The 26,855-nt window shown below is 40.9% G+C and overlaps 1 protein-coding gene across 3 annotated transcripts in view; it reads right to left on the bottom strand.

The window, feature by feature from the left end:
• The window catches only part of pde9aa (phosphodiesterase 9aa), a 72,243-nt gene that overhangs the window by 37,461 nt on the left and 7,927 nt on the right, over positions 1-26,855 (bottom strand). For all 3 annotated transcript variants that reach the window (XM_023288354.3, XM_023288352.3, XM_023288355.3), the window contains exons 2-6: positions 26,742-26,812; positions 23,811-23,888; positions 22,962-23,005; positions 6,458-6,512; positions 5,296-5,366 (exon numbers count right to left, since the gene is read on the bottom strand). In XM_023288354.3, coding sequence (XP_023144122.1) covers positions 5,296-5,366; positions 6,458-6,512; positions 22,962-23,005; positions 23,811-23,888; positions 26,742-26,812 — 319 coding nt within the window. The remainder of the gene's footprint in view (positions 1-5,295; positions 5,367-6,457; positions 6,513-22,961; positions 23,006-23,810; positions 23,889-26,741; positions 26,813-26,855) is intronic.

Raw genomic sequence — 26,855 nt, 5'->3', positions numbered from 1 at the left:
CAAAACTCTGGGAGTGGGAGGAGCTTGGAGAAGGACTTTTGGTTGGTCTGGAGGAAGTTCTGGCAAACTGTTTGATGCCACCACAGGAAGGGAAGGCAGGGCTTGGCCCAGGCTGTGTACAGTCAGGGGAGAGAACTGCTGACCTGGATTGGGGACATTGTTAGGTGGTGGAAAGAGCAGTTTGAGGAACTCCTTAATCTGGTTAAGACGTCTTCTGCCGAGGAGGTCGAGCCTGAAGACTCCGTGGCAGAGGTTGCTGAGATTGTTAAGAAACTCCTCGGTGGCAAAGCACTAGGTGTGGATGAGATTTGCCTTGAGATGGTAAAAGCTCTGGACATTGTTGGATTGTCTTGGCTGACACATCTGTTCAATGTTGCATGGATTTTGGGTATGTTTTTTTTTTTTTTTTAAAGGCATCTGAGAGTGTGCTCCAATTAGAGGGGTATTACACTTCTCAGCCTTGCTGGCAAAGTTTACTCTATTGTGCTGGAAGTGAGGCTCCGACCAGTTGTTGAACCTAGGATTCAGGAGGAAAAATGCAAATTCCATTCTGTTCATGGAACAGTAAACCAGGTCTTTTCCATTGCAGAGCTGCTGAGGGTGTCGTGGGAGTTTGACCAGGCAGTCCACATGTGTTTTGAGGATTTGGAAAATGGTTCTGCCCATGTCCCCAAGAGGCTCCATGGGGGCACTGTGGAAATATTGGGTACCAGGCTCACTGATGCAAGCCATCACCGTAAGAGCTATATTTGCATTCTCACAAAGTCAGACATGTTTCCAGTGGGTGTTGGACCCCGCCAGGGCTGCCCCTTGTCTCCGATCTTGTTTGTGGTGTTCAAAGTGCAGTCAGGGTGAGGAGGGTGTCCAGTTTAGGAGCCTCAGGATTGCATCTCTGCTTTTCGCAGATGACATAGTACTGTTGGCTTCATCAGACCGTGAAGCACATGGCAGAGACAAAGGAATCAGACGCTGGTTATAAAGAATCCAGTACTGTCGCTGTAGCACCTCTGTGTGACAGCATGCAATATGGTGTTTGTTAGTGCACACCGTACTGTACTACTATATTGTGGAGTTGTATGCCATGAGATTTTTTTACACATAGATGTCCCTTGATCCTTCCAGTGACTTCGGCATGGACCATACAGAATCAAATTAAAGGGAAATAACACACAAATATCTGACTTCAGCCATTATATTTCTATTGTGTATACACCCACAACTGGGCCTGTTTCAGCAAATACATATGATCTTCTAGTGGTAGACATCTTCATTATCTGTGGCTGACTGAATTTAAGCCCTTCATTTAAAATTTATTTTTTTTAGAAGGGGCTGATTTGAACAGACTCACGTCTCTCCACCATAGACAAATTTACATGACAAAAGATGTACATAGTCATGCCCCCAACTACACTGAAGCTACTGGGAGCAGTGTGTTCCTTTGAGCCCAGCAGCTATGTTGTCAAGGGCAACAGACCTTTACAAGTATATTGAGGCAAGGCAAATTGGTCTTTGGGGAAGGGCCAGACGAAGAGCCATTTAAAGGCCATTCTATCATGTCATATGACATGATAGAAAAGTAGCTTTAAGACCATGCCACCAAAAGGGACACCAATGCCCCCTCCTGGAACTAGGTATGTGGAGAGGAGCTCACCGGTGAGCATCTGATGGCCAAGTCTTACTTCATGGGACTCGGCTTGTCACTGCTCGTAGAAGTAGCATTAAGTCACCCAGTCAGCCTGCCACCCTCTGGACTGGATGCAGAGGTTGACTCCATTGCGAGTCAGGAAGCAGACAAGTTCGAGCACCTTGGTGTGCTGAGTCACAGCATTGTATGCTGGCTGTAGTGATGGGGAATGTCACCTCTCCAGTTAATGAGAAACTAGAGCTGGTGCAGTACAAGCTAGTTGTAGCTGTGCTTACCTGCATGCACTGCAAAGACTCGGGAAACAAATCCTAGGAAAGGACTAAACCCTTTTCCAGAGTGGCGGGTCTGAGGGTACCCACAAGCCCCCAGCTGAGTGCGGCTGTGTTCGAGTTCTCTCTGGAGAATGACAGCGTCGCTTCCTTGCAAATACATGTCGCTAAGGAGAAGGTTGTGACTGTTGTCTATGCTTATTCACCAAACAGTAGATCAGAGTACTCCACCTTCTTGAAACCTCTAGATGGCATCCTGGAAGGGGTTCTTTCTGGAGGACAGCATCAAATAGCAGGGAAGGCTGCCAAACATACTAATAGCCCAACGTGTAGTAAGAGTAAATGAGGAGTGCTAATCCGAACTGAGCATGCGGTCAGGTGGTGGAAGGAGCACTTTGAGGAGTAAATTTGGCCAACAAGTCTTCTGCGGATGAGACAGACTAATGGTTCCGGAAAGCCCTAACCCAGATCCGCGGCAGAGGTTGTGAGGTAGTCAGGAAGCTCCTCAGTGTCAAGATGCCAGGTATAGATGAGACTTGCCCTGATGATATTTGGGGATGGCTTTTCAGTGAAATTTTAAAAAATTAAAAAATAGATGGCTTAAGGTGTTAACATATTTGAAGTTATTCTTTGATGGTTATGATTCTTATTATGTTTATCATAAGCTTTTTTCCCCCTTCATTTGACAAGAAATGTTAACGTGTACTAAATTAAAAGTGTGTACATGTGTGTACAAAACTTTATATTTCTACTGTGTTACAAAACACAAGTTTAAAGCTGAAGAACAAAAGCACTAAAGCACTAAAGGTGGGCATAAAACCCCCAGTCTGTTCAGCAGTTGTGGATGAGCCTTGCAGCGCAAACAGGGAACAGCTACACAAATCAGAATACTGATTTCTGAGAAAACACTAAGTCGTTGTAACACTCACATATTGAACTTCACCTTTATCTTTATTCACAGCCTTGCAAGGAAGGATGTAATGATTACAAAACTATCACTGATTAAATGTTCTTGTGGGTAATTACTGTAGCAGCTAGCCTATCAAGAACACTAAGACCTGTATTATAAAATTAAAAAAAAAAAGAACACTGATGGTGCAGCAGAGCAGGCCTGGCTATCACTACACCTTTATTGATCTAATTTTATAGCAGGCTTTTATCTTGGGAGAATTGACACATCTACATGAAGTGCCAAGATACCATCCGACAAGCAGGCAAAACTATGTAAACTGAAGAAGTGCACTGAGCAGGTCGCAGCTTCCTGCTCACACTTTATAAAATGCCAAAAATTTGGAAGCTGATAATGTTCAACTGAAGAAAGGGCAGTGGTGTATGACCTCACATTATGTGTTATGTTAAGACGACAACAGTCAGTGTTCAGTCAATTCTCATAACAGCGTGAGGTCAACAAAATACCACATAACTTGGGTTTCAACTTCTCCGATCATGGCCTCATAAACCATAGAGAAACACAAGCTCAGACAGCATGCCCTGAAGCCATGCAGTAGTGCTGTCTGCTTATTAATGTAAATCTAAGCACTACTATACAGTACTTAAACACTAAGGTTTTCTTTGTAGTTTAAAAGACCTAACATACAAAGCTACAGTAATCCCTATGAAATCAATATGCAGACTTGATGAAACAGTCATCTGGGGAATTTCATTTGGGAAGCACAGTTTAAAAAGATGCATGGATAATGATAATAATCATTGTCATCTTCATTGGGCTGCAACTATCGATTAAGCTATTAATCGTCTAAGCACATTACGGCATCAAAAGCGGAAGTGAGCGCGCTATGCAACAGAAATAACCCTCAAACAGTGCTTCAAGTGCACACAGTGCCGCTCAGACCAGGAAGTCGTACGGCCGTGTGCTCACACTCAGGATGCAGAATGTCGGTGCAGACCTGGGAGGTTCTGTGATCCTGACCAGGCATGTGAAGTCTGCAAGAAGTGTTCAAGAAGGATATTGACTGACTTCCAGGTGGAGCGCAGAACACGGTTGGACATCTGCACTGTATGGTGCATATATAATACATGCATATATAATATATGCACGATACAGCGCGGACATCCGCGTTTACGATACAGCGGACGATATAGCGTGGATGTCCACGCTGTATCGTGCATATTTAACATATGTACGATACAGTTGTTTTCAGTGCTCCGCCCGGACAGTTATTCCTGTTGCATATAGCACTCACTTCTGATTTTGATGCCTTAACGTGCTTAGACGATTCATCGATTCATCAATAGTTGTAGCCCTAACTGGTAAGAAATATTTCGACAATCTACTGAATGGATTTCCATGACATTCTATGCAGAACAATGGTCTCTACAGGATGAGTGCTCCTCTTGTTTTTCCACCAGGAGGTTTCCTTTTATATATGAACAAATATCAAATAATGACCAAAAGATTTGTACAACTAATGACATTCTCATCAGTCCTAACTACTTTTCATGTGTGTATTATTACGGTACTTTTTATGTGATTATTAACACACCAGTGACTCAAAGTTTAATTGTGACACAAATCAGTAAATAATGGAACTTGTCATACAAAACAAGTACGAATCTGAGTACAGCAGCCACAATGTACTAATCTATAGAATTAATGTGATAATTCTATTACATGCATTGGGACAGTGGTACGTCTTGTGGAGCTGAAATGCTTAGACTGTGATGCTGTGCATCAAGATGACGGGAGCTTAAAGATACATTAATAAAATATCTTTACTTTATATCAAGAGTAACTCTACTTCTTCGTCACTAGCTCCTCTCTACCATAGTAGACATAGTAAGTCTCCTTACTGGACTACTGTGTATATCTGTACAGGTTAGGATATGTACACTACAATCAACTGCCTCGCCTCTGGTTATGATCCCTTGATGGCTGTCGTACCCCTCCCACCATTTTCCTATGATCCTTGTCTCTTCTTGCACTTTAAGTGTCAAATGAAAGGAAAAATACATGTCATTTCCACATTTAGCTTGCAGTATTGGGCTGACGGTATAAGCACTGCAGTATCTGAGCTTATTGCCTCCAGCCCGATTGTGTTAAATGTGAAATACATTATTTTTTGGGCATATGCAATGTGTATGTAAAGCCCAGTTATTTTCACCTTATACTAAAGCACTTGTTCATCATTTCAGCCAGCCAGTTAATGTTTAACAGGTTCCACCTTGAACATAACATTTACGATCAAGAGCTTAGCAGTAAGCTGACTGAGGGCCAAGAAGAAATAACCTCCCCCAGGATGTGAAAATGAGGATGAAACAATGACTCTAATTATTTTTTAGGGCAAACGTGTTTCTTCTAACAGAGCTTACCAAATGACAATGTGCATCAATGTGATAGTGGAAAGGTGGTAGCAGACTTACGCTCTACCCTCTTCTCTAGCATGGCAAGACGATTGGTGACCTCAGTCTTCAGCTCATTGATTTTGAATGCCCTGTGGACAGATGGAGACAGATGGGAGAGGGAGAGAGATAGCGAGGGAGATATGAAAAAAGGAAGAGATAGGATCTGCATCTGAGACTTTGTCTCTATAACAATAAATCTAATTTTATCTTTACATTTTTCCACTGTTGATATTTACAGCTGTTGGTAGTGTTTAATAATGTATTAACTGCTTCATTTGAAACTGGATTTTGCATCTAACATAACATTTAACCCTTCCATACCATCCTGGTATGAGCAGGAGCTCTGCTGTATCTTTATCTCCATTCCTACTGTTCCTACACAAAATAAGCAATTAAAATTACATATTCAGTATTAAGTATTTACAAATAAAAGTAGTGCAAAAAGAATTTTGTCTCTTATATCCTCAAAAACACAGTATTTACAGTCGTAATGATATTAGGCCATTTGTACCAATGCCCGGTGTACTGCTGTTGTTATGTATCACTGCACTTGACAGTGTGAGCACTAGAGTGACCTTGTATAACTCCTCGCATACAATGCATGATTGGACAAAAACTAATAAGAGAGCTAAGGGAAAATCATGTCTGGAGTCAGTGGGAACAATGAGTGAAATGTGCAAAGACAAAGTCAAGGGGCAGGTACTAATATACTGTTAAACAGACCCAGCAACACCAATAAAATACATAAAAAATAATATATTGCAGCCTCTGAATTAAGCCCTTCACTCTTAAAATGAAGGATTGCATGCTTCTGTCGGAATGAAGGCAGTTCTCCAGTCTCTTGACATCAGGACAGACTATAAAACACCGGTATTAAACAAAAGCAGCACTGTTGTCAAATTAAGGCTTTTTTCTTAAGTCCAAGAGTTCTGAAGATACAAGGTTTTCTGCTGTTTAGACAGTATACTACAAAAATCTAAGATTGGATGAGATTTAAAAGCATGAAATTGGAAGGAAGGTAACACATAGAAACTGACAAGTGATTTACAGATGTTATTATATAAAGCTGCGAATACATGCACATGTAATATATGTGTGTACAACAGCAGCATGGTTTGACAAGTTAACAGTGAGTTCAGTGAAAATCTGTTTGTGTGAACACACGCAGCCATCTGCTTACCTTGAAAACTGTTCTGCCACTTGCGTCAGTACATTCTGAAAGAGTTCCTCTTTATCTGAAGAGAGAGCAAGCCTGGAGCTGTGTTACATACTCACATACACACACACATACCCTGTCAACAGACTGCATGACTCAATAGTCATGCAGTCTGCATGTGTATGTGTGGACCAATGGTCCACACATACACATGCAGGTGGGGCCATGGTAAGCAGCTTGAATCTACTCAGGCAGAATGTTTCATTATAAATACAACAGCAGCTAGGAATAGCATTACTTTTTTAACCAACAACTAAGATAGGAAAAGATGGTCCTCCTCAGAGTGTCATCTGATGTGTGATGATGTGTCGCAGATGAGGTTGAAACATGTCAGCAAGGTAAAAAACAATTTTTCCTTACTTAGTTGTCGGTTAAAAAAGTAATGCCATTCTAAAGTAAGAAACAACAAAATGAACATAATCCATCTAACAGCAACTAGGACTTCTGAGCATTAACATTCCCAATACATACACATGCTCACACTTGCTTCTCTCACAAAAATACACTCATAGACATGAATATGCACAAAGGTTATGTAAGCAAATCAGAGCGTCAAATGGCCAAAAGCAACAGATGGCAGAAAAGTGAGAAGAGAAAGGGTAAATAAAATATGTCCCCTCCCCTTTGCTCTCAACATCAGTGACCAACAGAGACTCTGAAGAGAATTGGAACTCGCTGACAGCTTCATGTGTAACAAACCACACACTGGGAATATACTGGACACATATACAAAGTCTTGCAATTCTGCTTAAAGCCCCAGTGTTGTGATCAAAGTTCAATCCCACGGGCCAATAAAGTAACAGCTAAGAGATACTGTAAAAATATATGTTTGTTCGTTGTGCCACTCACATTCAGTTCTTTATGCAGAGGTTACAGGTCAATGATCAATGATGACTAAAAGAAGTGTTGTTAAAGAATTTCCTGTTTGTGATCAATTGAGCCAGCTCAGCTAGAATGGCCCAATGTTGACAGGCAAACAGTGCAAAGCTATTTCACTGAACACATACTATTTTTCTCTCATTTTACTACAGTTTCTGATACTGCGACTACAGTACCTGCACTGACCTTGATGTGTAACTACTACTACTGCTGTCTGACAACTTTGCAAAGAGCTAACAGAAAGTTTCATGTAATCAGATTGTGGAAATTGAAGGAGTGTAAAAAGGTCCCTTAATCAATCTCTGGAACCATGGGACTAACTCAAGGTACAGGTCACATAAGAGTTCAAGCTATCGTAGCCGCTCCTCTGCGAGTAAGATACTCAACTCTTAATGAAATGCTGTCAGATGATGTCAAATCTGAAAAACTGCCAACCAAAGGTAAGCAGTAGGTGAAATAGTAGGTGAGATAGTAGGTGAGAAAAAATATGGCACTTTGTCTTCTTCAAGATTTAGCTCTAAATTCAGATTCAGATAGCAAATGGAAACACTGGATGTCTATTACTAGTGATCAGAATACTGATTAGGAAACTGGAGTTAGTTGATATAGAGATAACTAAGCAGATGACACACCATCATGGAATGAACTAAGGCTTTTTTTTAAGGATTTTTTAGGCCAATGCTGTTTCCAATATTTGGCAGAAAAAAATTCTGATAAACGATTAATTGGCCGATTAATTTAAAAAATTAATAAAATAACTTCTTTTTTGGTCCCTTAACACTTACAACAACAAAGACATGAATTACAGGCAGATTATTTTACTGTTTCACAATACTTTTTCCTTTAGTATTTGTTTAACTTTACAACAGAGAGGAATTTTCAATTACAAAAACATGCAACAAAGCATTAAACCTCTGGGAAATTATATAGCCTTAAAAAAGAGTCAGTTTATAAATGAGTTATGAAATACATCTTTTCTTGTGCTTCTTGTTGCTGCAAGTTAAAGGCAGGCTATAGTACAGGTGAAGTTGCTGGCAAAACATTTTGATTTAACGTTAAAGGGCATCAGAGGGCTCTCTGATGCCCTTTAACGTTAAATCACATTTTCTTTACTCCAATATTTTCTTGGCCATGAAGTCAGGACTCATATGAGCTAAAATTAAAACCAGACGCCTTTCTCAGACGTCAAAACATGTCATCTTTGACAGAACTGCATTTTAAATACAATGGTCACAAATAGTCTGACACTATTGTTACTCCATAACAACACACACAATGAGTTGCTGTTACAGCCTGTGTCACATTATAGAATTTTCTGACAAAGTAAAACTAAGAGTGACATGACATCAGGATGGTTGCTGAAGACAGACAGTAATGTTAATCATTTTAACTTTTCGGTCAAGCACTGATTAAACCCCCTCCCCTCTGCGTTCACATCGCTCCTCCTTAAATGCGCCTCAACACACAGCTGACGGAGTTATGTACGGTCGTTCTGTACTCTCAAATATTTTGCACATTTACGTTATTTCTGCAGTAACTTACCGGATTTTAAGCTGTTAGCTAACGCTATGGTAGGTCTGGATAACTACAGCGATTTTATTGCTAACATAAACAAACAGGGAGTAACTTAAGCTAGGTTAGCACAACTTAAGCAATGCGACGTAAATGAAAAGCATGACCGACGCAACGAAGCACGCGTCACTCGTCACGACACATGGCTAAGTGAGTTAAACTGAAACAGGAGACAAGCTGAGTCACTGTTAATTTCACAACGCCGATATAAACTGACCTGTTGGCAAGCTCCGCTCAGCCCTCTCCTGTAATGTTGCCTGGCTATAGCTTACTCCTGTACGTTACTGAGAAGACAGCAGTGAGGACTGAGGATTGAATGAAGTTGGAGCTCAATGTATTGGACAAACGGTGGAAGGACATTATTCTGCGCGTCTCTGACACTTAACAGCATTTACTGTTTTATGAGAAATTAAGAATATATCAGTGTTTAATGGGCAAAACTCCAACCGATGACAATTATTTTTAAAAGGGTTATAATTGACAGATGTAATCGGCCTGCCAATAAATCAGTTGGGCCCCAGAATGAACAACACCTTGCATAATGCATTTGTTTCATCAAGGCAATTTTAGGATGCTTTTCAAGCCTCTGTTTCATTTTTCGCTGCCTGTCAAAACAGTTTTCAGCAGTAAACCCCAGATATTCAGATGCTATTGTTTAGCTGCATCACAACCAAACACGGTAAATACCATGCCATCCTACTGTACAAGAAATCAGGTCTCTGTAAAGAAATGCATCGTACAGGTATTATACTTTATTTGTTGTTGTTACAGTACAGTAAGGGGCTTCAGTGAGAGTGTACACTTTGTCCTACTCCATAGTAGGAAGGTGAAATTTCTAGAGGCAACTTTGTGCCAGTTTTGGTGTTTCATTGGAATTAGTTTAATTGGACTTCTTAAAGTCCACTGCTCCGCTATTACAGCAATCCACACTCATTAGTCTATCTTTGTCCTGCACATGCTCACATGTTAAAAGCTCAAAGGCGTAGTTTGACAGACCTAGCCTTGCTACACAAGTCATGCTTCGAGCTGCAATTTAGCGTGCTGCCATGTCAGTGGTGGTGCTGTTCTGAAATTCTGAAAGTTCTACTTGTGTAATGTCTTAAAACAAGATCTGTGCAGCTTTTATGCTTCTATGCTATATGCTGCATGCTCGCTCTGTTGTATTTAGGTCAGGCAACAAAACGGAGTACAAAGCTGCGAGGTATGGACTGAGAAAAGCCATCACAGCAGCCAAGAGGCAGTACAGAGAAAAGCTGGACAATTTCTATTTTACTGCTGAGTCTGGGTGGATGTGGCAAGGCCTCCAGTACATCACAGACTACAAGACCATCACCACCAGCACTATCAGCTCCACAGACAGCCTGGAGGCACACACAGACCTGATCCACCCTACCCCCCACCAACGGTCTCAGCAGGCTAGGTATACAAAGCCCTGAGGAAGATCAATATTCATAGCACATGTCAACGAGCTGGTTGATGTTCTTACCTCCATCTTTAACCTCTTCCACAGCAAGAGCATCGTTCCTTCATGCTTCAAGACCACAACCATAGTCCCCCTTCCCAAGAAGAGATCACCCACCTGAATGATTACAGATTGGTAACACTCACTCCAATCATTAAGTGTTTTGAAAGAGTGGTGCTGGTCTACATTCAGAGCAGCATACAGGACACCGTGGAATCCTGTAGTATGCCTACAGGTCCAACAGGTCCACCACAGACACCATCGCTGCTTCCCTCCATCATTCCCTCTCCCACCTGGAAAATAAAGACTCCTACATGAGGATGCTCCTTTTTGACTAAAGCTACACTTTCAACACGGTCATCCCCTACAAACTCTCTCACAAACTATCCATGTTTGTGCTACACCCCACCCTGTGTGACTGGCTTCAAGATTTTCTGACTGGCAGGTTTCAGTCTGTCATGATTTGTAAAATGACTTCAGCTGTCACTATGGCAAACACTGGCACTCCACAGGGATGCATCCTCAGCCCCATCCTCTACACCCTGTTCACCTACAACTGTGTTGCCTCCCACAAGGATAACATCATCCTAAAGTTCGCTGATGACATTGCAGTGATAGGATGCATCACTGGCAGGGACGAAGCAGCCGACAGGAGGGAGATGGCCAGTCTGGTGTCATGGTGTGAGGACAACCTCACCCTCAACACGGACAAGACAAAGGAGTGGATAGTGGACATGAAGAAGGAGAGGAGAACTTACTGGCCACTGTTCATCCGGGAGCTTGAAGTGAAATGGGTGAGCAGCTTCAAATACTTGGGCGTCCACATCAGTGAGGACCTCACTTGAACACTCAACACCGCACAGCTGGTCAAGAGAGGTCAATAGTGGCTGTACTTCCTGAGGAGGCTAAGAAAGTTTGACATGTTGACCAAGATCCTCAGCAACTTTTACAGCTGCATTGTTGAGAACATCTTGACCAGCTGCATCAATGTGTGGCAGCATGACCGCTAAGGACCGCAAACACCTGCAAAGAGTGGTGAAAACTACTGAGAGGATCACAAGGACTCCCCTTCCTTCTCTGCAGAGCATCTAACACCACAGAGTCCACAGAAGAGGTGCCTCCATCCACAAGGACCCCACCCAAGGCCAGTATGTACTATTTACACCTCTACCTCCAGGTTGAAGGTACAGAAGTGTGAAATGCAGACCACAAGACTAAAGTTCCGTTTATACGACAACGTTTCACCCGAAAACACAAAAATATTTCCTTTGGCTTGATGGGTTTACAATGGAGTGAAAAAATCTACGTTTACATTGAAACAAGGAAAGGACGGAAAACACTGTAGTATGCATGCCAGGTCGGTAGTCAGTGATGTAACTTTGTAGAGGCACATTCCACGTGACTACTACCCATTCCTCCACAGACCAGAAGATGTACAGCCGCTGATGTAGAGATGGGGTGATTATCTGCCGTATAGACTGCCAGTCAAAAGTTTGGACACACTTCTCATTTAATAGTTTTTCTTTATTTTATGACTATTTACACTGTAGATTCTCACTGAAGGCATCAAAACTATGAATGAAGGGATCGGCTTCCGGTGCAGCGAACAAGATGGACACTTAGAAACGTTGCTCTGAAATTAGCCTTTCAAATCCCCCAAACTCGAGGACTTTCCACTAAAACCCACACTGAAATTCCTTCGAAGATGAACAGGGATAGAACACTGAGGTCCGGGACGAAGGACAAGAAAACTGATATGAGGTTTAACAAAGGAGCCAGCCATGCCAGTCTAGCTAGCTCGGACGATAGCAATGACCCCGAAGAAGCTAACTCAGTAGTCACAAGTAGCACAATCCGCTCTGTGGTAAGCGAAGTTATGGTAAGGGGCTGGACGAACTAAAATAACAAATGAAGAAGGATCTTTCCGACTTTTGGGAGATAATCAAAGATGACATGAAGGCCCAAATGGATGAATTAAGCACTTCCATCAACCAGAAAATACAAGCTTGCCACCGGTCAGATTGAGGAAGCTACACAACGCCTAGAGGAGATTGAGAAAAACGAGGCCGGGAGAGAAAATTGGGACTTGGCCATGAAGGACGTTTTGCTTGACCTTATGAATAACCAGCGTATACTACAGAACAAGCTGTCGGACCAGGAAAGCCGGTCGCGCCGCAACAACATCCGACTGTATGGGGTTCCAGAGAATGGGATCCCTGAGGACTCCTCCGTTACACTGTTCGTTGAGAACTTAATAATGACTGAGCTAGGCGACAGTCTGGATATCCAACAGGGAGCAGACCTTGGAATCGAGCGGGCGCACCGAGCACTGGGACCCCGACCCCCCACGGGGGCACCACCACGCTCAATTGTGGTCTGCTTTATGAGGTTCACTACAAAGGAAAATGTTCTCAAAGCGGCATGAAAAAAGCAGGTGCATGTGCAGAGCAAGCGTATCTTCTTTGACCACGATTACGCAGCAGACATACTGCAGAAAAGAATTCACCCCGAATAAGAAAGTGCTGAAAGAGACTCACATCCCCTTCCAAACACTGTTGACCAAGATGCGAATACACTTCCACAACGGGACCATCACCTGCAACGACGCTCATGAAGCTGCTGCAGAGATGGAGAAGCGAGGCTACCCGGTAGGACCAATACGAATAAAAAGGCCAGCTGAGCACAACGCAGAGATCCTATCCCAGCTCCTTCTGTGGCGTGTTCAGGAGCGACTCACCGGTCCCGCAATGAATACCAGGAGACTATCAGAGAGCATCTGCAGGAGTTTAGGAGAGTCGACCGAGAGGACACCAAACTGGAAGACTGAAGTGTTGGGGATTTTTCTTTTTTTTTTTTTCCTAGATGGGAAGGACTAATCCTCACAGTTTTTGTTATGTCCTTACTGTATACATAAGTACAGAACTGTTGCTTAATAAGGGCTATAAAACACGATCAATCAGAAAACACCCTATTATAATATCGATCTGTTATTAATAAAAGTCCCGTGACGTTAAGGATTTAGTAAACAAGGCTGTTGCACAGCGTTTCCCATCAGCCACCCACTTTCTGGGATACTTACCCAGTTTCTGCCTTACTTAGAGTAAGCTGTTGAGGGGCCCCACCTGGTGGCCGCACCCCCTCTCTTTTTATAGAGGAGTGAGTTTTTCCGCTCTGTTGGAAGTAATGCTCAGTTCTGAGACATTTGTTGGTTGTTCTTTTTGTTATGGACACAAACATTTTGAGTATCATTTTCTTCTTATGTTAAAGGGCAAAATATTACATGTAACAGGTACCAAAAACACACTTACAGGAAAATGTTTCAGTACTACAATTTTTGTCATTAAACGTAAATGGATTAAATAGTCCCATAAAACGAAGTAAGCTGATGGCAAAACTGTGACGGGAGAAAGTTCATATCGCTTTTTGGCAAGAAACCCATCTGTCACATACTGAACATGAGAAGCTCAAAAAGTTTGGTTTTAGTAATAACTTTTATTCGTCACATAAATCAGGTAATAAGAGAGGAGTTGCCATATTAATCTCAAATAGAGTTAACTTTGAACTAATTTCTGAAATCCAAGCTAAAGAAGGTCGATTTATTCTTGTCAAGGGTAAAATAGAGGGTAAACAAATAACTTTATTTAATATGTATGCATCTCCGGGAAGTCCAATCTCTTTTTTTAAAAAGGTTTTTGACTTATTAGCTTTAGAGAAATATGGCACTATGATATGCGCAGGGGACTTTAACTTATTGATGAATCCTATTCTAGACACGACCAATCAAAAAAGGAAAAAGAACCCCATTGAAATTTGGGTAAATAAGACCATCAGACTTTTGGGTCTGATGGATGTATGGCGAGACCTGCACGGCCGAGAGAAAGACTACACTTTTTACTCAGCCCGCCATAATATTCACTCGAGAACTGATTACTATTTAATGTTTAAAAGTGAGCTTTACAGAGTGAAATACTGTAAAATTGAACAAAGGGATCTCTCTGACCATGCAGGGCTCATTTTAAAACTACATTTAGATGAAGGCACAAAGAAAACAAATTGGAGATTGAACACTGATATGTTAAACAATGAGGTAAATAAAAAACTATAATAGATGAATACAAGGATTTCCTGTCCATAAATGACAATGGGGAAGTTAGTGCATCCATTTTATGGGATACAACTAAGGCGTATCTTCGGGGCAAGCTTATAGCTCAAGCTGCATTCCAAAAAAAAACAAAGTCTGAACGTCTCAACAATTTGAAAAAAATAGGCTCAAAACTCTGGAAAAATTACATAGCCAAAATAAAGATCCTTTATTACTTACCCAAATGCAACCCATCAAACAGGAAATAGATAAAATTTACGGTGAAAACATAGAGAAAAATATAAGGTACATGAAGCATGAAGCACTATGAGGCCGGGCCGAAGGCCGCAAAAGTATTAGCATGGAGACTCCGTAAACAACAAGAAGAGAGGGCAATTCATAAAATCAGGGATCCAATTACAAATAAGTTGAGAACCAAACAAAGCAACATTCATAGTTCATTTCAAAAATACTATAAGTTACTCTATACACAAAAAGGGGAAAGCAACAATGACAAAATTGTTCAATTCTTGAACTCATTAGATCTTCCATTGCTTGGTAAGAATCATAATGACATCGCTGAGATTTCAGACATGGAAATTAATAAAACAATCTCGGCCTTAAAATCATGCAAATCTCCTGGGACAGATGGATATCCAGCAGAGTGGTATAAGGTGATGAGAGAACCACTTATCCCTCTGCTGAAAGAGTGTTTTAACAATATCATGAAGGGTGGCACTCCTCCACCCTCATGGAAGGAGGCCTTTATTTCTGTAATCCATAAAGAAGGCAAAAACAAAGTAGACTGCAAGTCTTATAGACCCATCAGTGTTCTTAACATGGACTATAAACTTTCTGCCTCCATTCTGGCTAGGAGAATGGAAGAGGCCATGTCATTTCTCATAGATGAAGACCAAACTGGTTTTATTAAAGATCGTCAAACACATGACAATATACATCGAACCATTCATATTGTTGACCATATCTCCAAAACAAAATCCAGTGCTGTCCTTCTCAGAGTTTAGACACAGAGAAGGCCTTCGACTCGGTTAGCTGGCAGTTTCTTTACCAAACAATGGGTCATTTTGGTTTCTCAGAACAGTTTACACAGTGTATTGGGGCATTGTACGGATCCCCAGCTGCAATGATTAAAATAAATGGTAGCTTGTGTAGCCCAATAAAACTTCAAAGAGGTTGTCGGCAGGGCTGCCCCCTTAGCCCATTTTTGTTTAACTTGTTAATTGAGCCTTTGGCTCAAATGATCAGACAGGAAAACAATCTTAAAGGTATAACTATACATGGTACTGAGTACAAAATTGGCTTGTATGCCGATGATATACTGGTTACCCTCCTAAACCCAGGCTGTAGCGTACCTTTGCTTATGAATGCCCTTGAAATGTTTGGATCTCTTTCTGGATACTCCCTCAACGTCAGTAAGACCCAAGCACTTTTATTCAATTTTGTCCCCCCCCACCCCACCCCCACCCCCCAGAAATGATAAAGAAATATGATTTTGACTGGAATCTGTCCCATATCCAATATTTGGGGGTATTCATACCAAGGGACCTTTCTTCTCTTTTTGCTATTAACTATGAAAATATCACAAACAAAATAAGGATATGGACGGGTGGGCTTTGCTTCCTCTGGACATTGGTGACAGGATTAGGTCAATTAAAATGGTAATCTTACCCAAATTGTTGTATCTATTCAATGCGCTACCTGTTGAGATACCTTTGAAACAATTCAGAGATTGAGACAAATCTATATCTAGGTTTGTGTGGAAATCAAAGAAACCATGAATTAAATACAACATCCTTCAGTTGCCGAGAGACAGGGGAGGCATGGCTTTACCTTGTGTTAGACATTATTATATTGCTTCCCAGTTAAGACCACTTATCCTGTGGTGTGATGAGTCTTATGACACTAAATGGAAAGGTTTGGAATTTTCTCTGACTGAAGTGCCCTTACAGTCAGTACTCGGGTGTGTAAACTGCGCCAAAACAATTTTACAATTTGGGAATTTCTGTTTGAGCACATCTATCAGAATATGGCTACAAGATGTTTGGCCTCCATGGGCAGGTCAGAGTACTGTGCTGGCCTGTGTGTGAGCCGCACTTCCAACCAGCAGTACATGATACCAGATTTAAACAATGGTCACACTTGGGTAACAGCATTTGGTAGTATAATATCAAAAGGTCAGATGGACAGCTTTCAAAATCTCTCACTTAAATTTGGACTTGAAAAACATGATTTCTTCAGGTACCTCCAACTCAGACATTATTTTGTTAAGGAAATAGAAGGAGCCTTGACTAAAACTCCCTCTAACCTTGTTCAAATTTTTCTGGATGTCTATAAAGGATCTAGGAACAAAAATATTGTTGGTAAAATGTATAAAGGTTTAAATTTGCTTGATAATAAAATGTATCTTCATGTGAAAAAACAATGGGAGAATGATTTGAAAGTTGATATACCGGAGGAGCATTGGTTGGAGGGATGGAAGTCTCAGAACTGGCTTGGAAAAGCCCGATCCGTTTTTTTTATCACTCCTGTACGAAAATCAGAATTTCGGGCCACCCACTTTTCCTGTTGGAGAGAGTGTGGATCTGTCCAGGCAGACCAGGTCCATATATTTTGGTCATGCCCAGGTATAATTGACTTTTGGAAGAAGGTGACAAATCTAATGTACTCTGTGATTGGTATTCGATTGGAAATTTCTTTTTCTGTGTTGTTTCTTTGTATACCCCCAGAGGAAATCAGTCAAAGGGATGCATACTTATTCAGGATAATTCTTGTTGCTGCAAAAAAAAGCAATCACAAAATGTTGGCTCAAAAGAGACACTCCCTCAATGGCCCTTCAGATTCAAATTGTCAAAGACATAAGAACAATGGAGCTCATGACTTTCAGCTTCCGCCTACAACAACACAAGGGAAGAAAATATTGGACAAAATGGGACAGTCATATACAATCTTTCGATAAAGACACTGACAAGATGTGAATCTGTACCTGTGAACTGTTTTGTTAGTTATGCTTCTTTTACATTGTGAAAGCTCAATTTTTAAAAAATGTTTTTTCTGTCTAAAATAATAAAAAATAAAGTTTAAAAAAAACTATGAATGAAAACATATGGAACAAGAAAAGCACTCAGAGAGTGCAATACTCTGCCAAGGCCACTCAGTCATTGTATGATTTCCGGCAGATAAGTCCCAATAAGTCCAGAATGGTGGATTTGTAGTAGGATTGTAATCATGTGATTGTCAGCAGACAGCTGACACAGCATTCATTTGTTGTCATAGTTACAGTGACTCTGTGCCGCTATTTCACGTTGATACAGAAATCTTTAGCAAATACGTGGATCTAGACTATAAGTTGCATCACTGCCAAAATCTAAGCAGGTGGTCCTTGTGTCATTTCTGACCTTCCTTGAAAATTACATCCACATCCGTTATTTTGGTTTTGAGTAATGTTGTGCACAGGCAAACAGACTAACAGACCAACAAACGTACGGCCATCGTCATTTAACTCCACCGCGTTCCTTGGCAGAGTGGTACCCCTCGCTTAATGAAAGAAAAACCCACAATGGTCACAGAAATAATTTGAATCTGACAAAAGTAATAATAAATAAAAATTCTATGACAATTAACCAATGAAAATCAGACATTGCTTTTGAACCGTGGTTCAACAGAATTATTTTAAAAAACAAACTCATGAAACAGGCCTGGACAAAAATGATGGTACCTCTTAACTTAATATTTTGTTACACAACCTTTTGAGGCAATCACTGCAATCAAATGATTTCTCTAACTGTCAGTGAGATTTCTGCACCTCTCAGCAGGTATTTTGGCCCACTCCTCATGAGCAGACTGCTCCAGTTGTCTCAGGTTTGAAGGGTGCCTTCTCCAGACAGCATGTTTCAGCTCCTTCCACAGATGTTCAATAGGATTTAGATCAGGGCTCATAGAAGGCCACTTCAGAATAGTCCAATGTTTTCCTCTTAGCCATTCTTGGGTGTTTTTAGCTGTGTGTTTTGGGTCATTATCCTGTTGCAAGACCCATGACCTGCGACTGAGACCAAGCTTTCTGACACTGGGCAGCACATTACTCTCTAGAATACCTTGATAGTCATGAGATTTCATTGTACCCTGCACAGATTCAAGACACCTTGTGCCAGATGCAGCAAAGCAGCCCCAGAATATAACAGAGCCTCCTCCATGTTTCACAGTAGGGACAGTGTTCTTTTCTTGATATGCTTCATTTTTGCATCTGTGAACATAGAGCTGATGTGCCTTGCCAAAAAGTTCCAGTTTTGTCTCGTCTGCCCATAGGACATTCTCCCAGAAACTTTGTGGCTTGTCAACATGGAGTTTGACAAATTCCAGTCTGACTTTTTTATGATTTGTTTTCAACGATGGTGTCCTTCTTGGTCGTCTCCCATGAAGTCCACTTTGGCTCAAACAACAACGGATGGTGCGATCTGACACTGATGTACCTTGACCTTGGAGTTCACCTTTAATGTCTTTAGAGGTTGTTCTGGGCTCTTTTGTTACCATTTGTATTATCCGTCTCTTCCATTTGTCATCAATTTTCCTCCTGTGGCCACGTCCAGGGAGGTTGGCTACAATCCCATGGATCTTAAATTTCTGAATAATATGTGCAACTGTAGTCACAGGAACATCAAGCTGCTTGGAGATGGTCTTATAGCCTTTACCTTTAACATGCTTGTCTATAATTTTCTTTCTAATCTCCTGAGACAACTCTCTCCTTGGCTTCCTCTGGTCCATGTTTAGTGTGGTACACAACATGTCACCAAACAGCACACTGACTACTTGTAACCCTATAAATAGGCCGACTGACTGATTACAAGTTTGTAGACACCTGTGATGCTAATTAGAGGACACTCCTTGATTGAACATGTCCCTATGGTAACATTATTTTCAGTCTTTTCTAGAGGTACCATCATTTTTGTCCAGGCCTGTTTCATGAGTTTATTTTTTTTAAATAATTCTGTTGAACCACGGTTCAAAAGCAATGTCTGATTTTCATTGGTTAATTTTCATAGATTTTTTGTTTATTGTTACCTTTGTCAGATTCAAATTATTTCTGTGACCATTATGGGTTTTTCTTTCATTAAGCGAGGGGTACCAACAATTTTGTCCACGTGTGTATGTAGTAAACAAAAAAGTGTGAAATAAGTCAAAACATGTTTTAAATTTTAGATTCTTCAAAATAGCCATCCTTAGCTTTGATTAATGCTTTGCACACTCCATCAATCTCCATCTTGGTCAAATAGCCCTTACACAGCCTGGAGGTGTGTTTGAGGTCATTGTCCTGTTGAAAAATGTATTTATGAAAATAAACGCAAACTGGATGGGATGGGATGGCATGGCGCTGCAGGGTACTGTGGTAGCCATGCTGGTTCAGTGTGCCTTCAATTTCGAATAAATCCCCAACAGTGTCACCAGCACAGCACCTCCACACCATCACACCTCCTTCTCCATGCTTCCCGGTGTAAACAGTACATGTAGAGACCATCCGTTCACCTTTTCTGCATCGCACAAAGACACGGCGGGTGGAACCAAAGATCTCAAATTTGGACTCATCAGACCAAAGCACAGATTTCTACTGGTCTAATGTCCATTCCTTGTGTTTCTTGGCCCAAACAAATCTCTTCTGCTAGTTGGTTTTCCTTAGTAGAGGTTTCTTAGCAGCTATTTGACCATAAAGGCTTGATTGGCACAGTCTCCTCTGAACAGTTGATGTAGAGACGTGTCTGCTACTAAAATTCTGTGTGGCATTTATCTGGGCTCCGATCTGAAGTGCTGTTAACTTGCCATTTCTGAGGCTGCTGACTTGGATCAACTTATCCTCAGCAGAAGAGGTGACTCTTGGTCTTCCTTTCCTGGAGCGGTCCTCATGTGAACCAGTTTCGTCGTAGCGGTTGATGGTTTTTGAGGCTGCACTTGGGATTACATTCAAAGTTTTTTTGCAATTTTCTGGACTGACTGACTTTCAGTTCTTAAAGTAATGATGGACTGTTGTTTCTCTTTACTTAGCTGATTGGTACTCATCATTCACATGGTGACAGCGGCTGTTGCATTTGAGAAAAATTCCACTCTGTAGGCCGTATTCAAAAGTTTTTGTTTTGTCTAAAATGCTATTTCTGTGTTAACGGGAGGCCATAGCGCAACAAAACCTTTGTGTTTCATCCTAAAACCGTTGTCGTGTAAACTGGCCCTAAAGAATTCTTGCTTTCCCACTGCTGTCAGGCTCTTAAACAGAAACCTATAATCATGGACTACTCATGACAGTTTGCTGTCTATTGCAGATTACCTGCTGATTATTGCACATACTTGCTGACTACACTTGCACATACAGCTGATGGTGCACTACTCCTTATTTTGTACAGTCCACTGTCTTTATTTATCTTTTTTCCTATCTTTGATTTATTTATTTAATTGTTTGTTTTATTTTATTTTATTTTATTTTACGATTTTTTTTGTATTTTATTTTTTAAAATCTATTTTGTACTTTTGTATTTATTTATAACTGTCTGGCATTTGTTGTGGTGACCAAAGAAAAAAATTCACAGTACAGGGAAACATGTTTCTTTACTGTGCATATGATAATAAACTTTGAACCTTGAACCTTCTTGCTGTAAGGCCAACTGCTTTCCAGTCTGTGTGTCTGATTGCAGAGTACTAGCTTTAAATGTATTCAGATCCGTAAATAATCTTTCTTTAGTTCATTAAGAGCATGCATGCCTTGAGGATTTGGAAAACACCAAGCCAGAGCTGGAGACTCAAATCAAGACACAAAAAGGAGAGTCACCTTGGAATAGTCTGCTATGGGACTACATTTACTTGAGTACATTTACCTAGTAACACAAACCTTAACCCCGGAAATTGCTATATTGAATTTAATTTTGCTAAACTTTCAGTTATTAACCAAAATATATTTTTTCATAACCTAATTTACCTTTTCAGTTGCAGCTCCTGTCATCATGGGGCTTTTGCACAGCTGTAATTTATTTTGAGTGTTCTTAATAGGCTGTTTATTACAAATAGCAGATGGTTTAATTTATTCTTACAACTACTACCCACACATTTCTTTCTGTTCATCGATAGTCAGGTCACAATGGCAGCAAGCTAAGCAGGGTAGAGACTATAGGTGAGGGTTGGAACGTAGGTTGATTGAGAAATTGGATGCCTTTCCTTCTGGCTTAGCTTCTTCATCACCATAGAATCTGTTGCATAGCCTACATTTCTGAAGATGCGGCACCAGTCTGTCTGTCCATCTCCCGCTCCATTTTTCTAAAAGTCATACATAAAATGACAAGAAATTTACACTCTTCCACTTGGTCTAGCAGTTCATTCCCAACTCACTAGGGGGACCATTTTCCAGCAAGGAAAGCTGGGTGCAAATCATTCCAGTACACACTGAAAGTCACAGTCTGATTAACCCAACAGAACCACGTCATTTGCAAAAACCAAAGACCTGATCCTGAGGTTCAGAAAGCAGACACCTTGCTCACCTTGAGATCCTGTCCATGAACAGGATTGGAAACAAATGGTGTCAGCCCCTCTCAACTGTGCATGGGTAAAGAGCCAGTCCACTGTTCCAAAGCTGGAACAGAATTAATTTTGCTCTTCATGAATCTAAGGTTCGACAATAAATAGGATCATCCTTTCCAGCACTCTGGAAAAAACTTTCTGTGGTAAGATGAGCAGTGATGCACAAATATTGATGTTCTTTGAGACATTCCTGAGCAGTTTTTGCAAGACACACTGACCTGCTGTCAGCAGGTAGTGTTGAGGAGTGCTGTTGCCATAGGGGAGCTGTGCTTGGTTTACATCAAATGTTGAGGCGGACAGTACATCTTTACGTCTGATAGCAACATCCACATGAATGCCAGGACCCAATGTTTCCCAGAATATTGTATTCACTTCACCTGTCTGTGGGTTAATGCTGTGGCTTATTGGTATGTGTATGTATGCTATATCCTAATAATGTTGACTGATTTATTGCATATGTATTGATGGAATTAATAACAGAATAGTCGGTTAAAGATTCTAGAATAGACTCCTGGTTGACTGGTTGAATTTTTTGGTTAGATGTTTTTTGTGGTAATACTCACATTTCTAAGGGATTCAGACAAACTAAAGTTGTAATGACAGTTAATGAAATTCATTTTTGTTCATCACCAAACCATACTGGACACTTACACTGCAGCAACTGGGGCTTCAAATGCCTTGCTGAATAGCAAAAGAATGAAGATTACTTCTTAAAGAATTTCAAAAAAAATATAGCATTTTAAGAAAAATCTCAGTCAAAGTGCACACAATCAAACCATCACATCATGATCAATTTAAATGTTCCCCATGAAGAGCAGCAGACTTATGGTATTTTAGTTCTAATATTTTATGTTATCCAGTGTACATATACTATTTGATGAGTGTGTGTCATCAGCAAAACTCACCAGCAAGTTGTCCACTAGTCACAGGTACCACTCGATATGGGGATCTTCAACACAAAGGACACACACTTGTAGGTTAGCTTGGACAGCAGATGTGATGTAAAACTGAAATAAATTTCCATTTGCCATTTATGCAGATACACTGTACTCTCCCTCTTACTTACTACTCAAGCAGGTTGACAGACAAACATGTTGACACACAAATATTAACACACCCACACCACACTATGTTTACAGGTAAATAATCAACAGCCAGATGACGTTTATCAAATAGATGTTTTAGATACTATCCTTAGATAAGTTAGCGAACACAAACAGAAGTGGTGACCATAGTCACCACTGCGTAGCAGTAGCTTAACTAAAAATTTTGCACATTGCAAATGTTTAGAATCGTTCTTAGAAAAATCCCAGAACATGAATATTCTCTGAAAAATTCTGGAGAATGAAAGGTACGAATGTTTCTATTTGTGGTTCAGTTTTGCTGATTGTGCATTTCAAAAAAAGCATTTGTATATAAGCAGCAATGAAAAAGTGGAATAAACTGTCCTGTTAACATCCTTCACAGAACACAATAAACAGAATCCAGACCTCCACCACTGGAAAACTAATGGAATAAAGACATCTTTAAAAATTCAGTTACATCTGTTCAGCTCCTTGTACAGATCACAATTCATAGCAGTTTGTGTTGGCAGTTACCAGCTCAGAAGGAAGGAGCAGGAGACACACTGGGATTTACAGTCAATCAGTGAATGTGTCTTTCAATCAAATTGCCAGCTGGTTCATTAAACAAATGCTCTGTCAAACAATCAAATATTCAATAGAAACATTAGTGGGATGCTGGTTCTCCAATACCTTTCAGTGTTATGTGGCATGGTGGGGTCAATGGATACCATGGCCCCGGACGAATCGAGCAGTGAGAGATTAGTGGTCCTATATAAAAACAAAAGTTTAAGTTTTACTGGAAGTCACCTGTAAAGTAAAATTAATGTCAGGGAGCACAAAGTAATCTCCTGCATTACCCTTTAAAATAGAATAGTGTTACTTTTTAAATCGACAACTAAGTAAGGAAAAGATGGTTTTTACCTTGCTCACATGTTTCAACCGTGTGTGCAGTCTTCGTCAGAGCGTCATGTGATTACATACAGATTCTGACAGATTTGTCAGACCGATCAACTGATAAAAACGACACATCATCACACATCAGATGATGCTCTGAGGAAGATTGCAGACACGGTTGGAACACGTCAGCAAGATTAAAACCATCCTTTCCTTATTTGTCGGTTTAAAAAAGTAATGCTGTTCTAAAGTAAGAAACGCACAAAAAGAACAATAATACAGAACAATAATAATACAGAAGAACAATAAAGCAATCCACTTGTGTTGTGCAAAAATAATTTCAACTAAAAGCACAGCCAAAAAATGAATTATTAAACTACTGCATATGTGAAATATTTGTCAGAAAAGTAACATAATTCTCACATAACATTTTACAGTCCTCTTTAAGTCACAACTAATTATTCTACAACCATTAAAAATTGCAGATGTAGTCTATTTATGCTACTTACAAAGATACAAATTATTGAAAGAATAAACAGTTTAGCAACAAAAATAAAACTTTTAGTGATGAAGTGTGGAGGATGAATTAAATATGTGCCCCGCTGCATTGAAGCAAGCTCCAATACTCAAAAAACCTGCACTGGATCCAACCCAGGTCGAAAACTATAGACCAGTTTCAGTCCTACCCTTCCTGTATAAAATACTTGAGGGAACTATCTTCAAATAAGTCTCTGCGTTCCTCTCTAAAAACAATCTGTATGACCCGAATCAGTCTGGTTTTAAACAGGGTCACTCCACTGAGACTGCGCTCCTACCAGTAACAGAATCATTGTGTTCTTCTAGAGCTGCTGGACAGTCTTCAGCTCTACTGCTATTAAATCTGTCAGCTGCTTTTGACACGGTTAACCACCAAATCCTCCTCTCCACAATCACTGAGTTTGGTATCTCAGGATCAGTCCTCTGCTGGTTCATGTCCTACCTCTCAGAGAGATACTTCAGAGTATCTTCGAGGGGAGAAGTGTCTGAACTGCACAGCCTATCCACAGGGGTTCCTCAAAGGTCAGTGCTCGGTCCCCTCCTCTTTTCAATATATACAGCCTCACTTGGTGCAATAATCCACTCCCATGGTTTCTCATACCATTGCTATGCTGATGATACCCTGCTCTTCCTGTCTTTCCCCCCAGACGACCACACAGTCTCTGCCTGGATCTCATCATGCCTTGCAGATATCTTGGCATGGATGAAAAAACGGCACCTTCAACTCAACCTCTCCAAGACTGAGCTTGTTGTCATCCCAGCCAGTCCCTCTATTCAACAATATATCAACATCCAGCTTGAATCAACCCAACTGAAACCCACAAAGTCTGCCAGAAATTTAGGTGTCATGATCGATGACCAACTAACCTTCAAGGCTCATGTGGCCTCTGTTGCTTGGTCGTGTCGATTTGCCCTGTACATGAGGAAGATCAAACCCTTCCTGTCTGAACATGCATCCTCATATCACTCCACTGTTCAGATCACTTCACTGGCTTCCAGTTGCTGCCCGCATAAAATTCAAAACTCTGACACTTGCATTCAAAACTACAATGAAAATGGCCCCCTCCTGCCTAAAGTCTCTCATTCATGTCTGCACTCCCTCCTGCTCTCTACACTCGGCCAACAAAAGGTGCTTGATCCAACCACCACAACAGTCCCGGTCGATAGCTAGGCTCTTCTCTTTTGTGGTTCCCTGGTGGTGGAACGAGTTATCAAACTCTGTTCGATCTGCAGAGTCTCTCTCAGTCTTAAAGAAAAGACTAAAAACCCAGGTGTGATGCTCTGAATCGCCTCCCACACATACTTGATGGAACATTTTTGTTTCTGGAAAAGCCCTGAGCGAACAATTTATTTCCAGATCATTTGTTCTTATGTAAAAATATAAACTTTCAGTTTCTATGCTATAACTACAGGCCCCACAGTTGAATCTCTAAGCAACAAAAGTCAGTGTCTGTGTAGATTCTCACTTATCTAGGTCATGGTAATCCCACGAGCTTCGGTAGAAATCATCCTGACATCTCATTTAGGTTTTTGACCTCTCATCCAAGAGGTTTCTTCAGCTCTGACTGATGGGGAGTTTCAAATGTTCATAGTCACTCTAGCTCACATGGCTAATGGCCCATCGATGACCCAGGACTCACATAAGGTTACCGCACCAGGTAAATGGTTGTGGAACCAGATGGTCCAATAGCAATGACAATAATGATGGTTCTGGATATGGCTCGTGTTCATACTACAATAGAGCCACGCTGGTCTGCTACATGACGACTGCATTTCATGTCATATCCAACAGAGAAAAACACACAAGGAAACAGCAGCTGGTTACAGATTGCGCTATAGCACTGTCTGCAGAAAAAATTTGTGAACGTTACACAGGACTTCTGAAGAAATTTCTTCTGTGTTTGGGCACTGTCGATGAAAAGCATGTACAAAGCTCCTCCAAAGCAGCATCTACTTCAATTGCAAGACCCTCACCAACCCTCTTGGGTGGATGAAATTTGGGTCAGGAATACCCTTGTGGACACAGATGTGGAAAGCAGAAATTGGTCTTCAGGTTAATGTTAGGGTTATGGTAAAGGCATTCAGTTGTGATGGTTAATGCTACTTTAAGGGGATAGGGAATGCATTACGTCAGTGCCATTTTCCACATGGTTAGAGAGACAAACGTGTGTCTGCATGTATGTGTTTTACCTTGGTACACCCAGGGCTGTACAGAACAGTTCCTTGATGTCACAGGGGCTACAGAATCTACTGAACACCACCTGAAGAAAGAGAACACACAAACAATCGCCAATGATAAGAACA

The sequence above is a fragment of the Amphiprion ocellaris genome, chromosome 11, assembly GCF_022539595.1.
Source record: "Amphiprion ocellaris isolate individual 3 ecotype Okinawa chromosome 11, ASM2253959v1, whole genome shotgun sequence".
NCBI lineage: Eukaryota > Metazoa > Chordata > Actinopteri > Pomacentridae > Amphiprion > Amphiprion ocellaris.
This window is presented reverse-complemented; position numbering and strand designations above follow the sequence as displayed.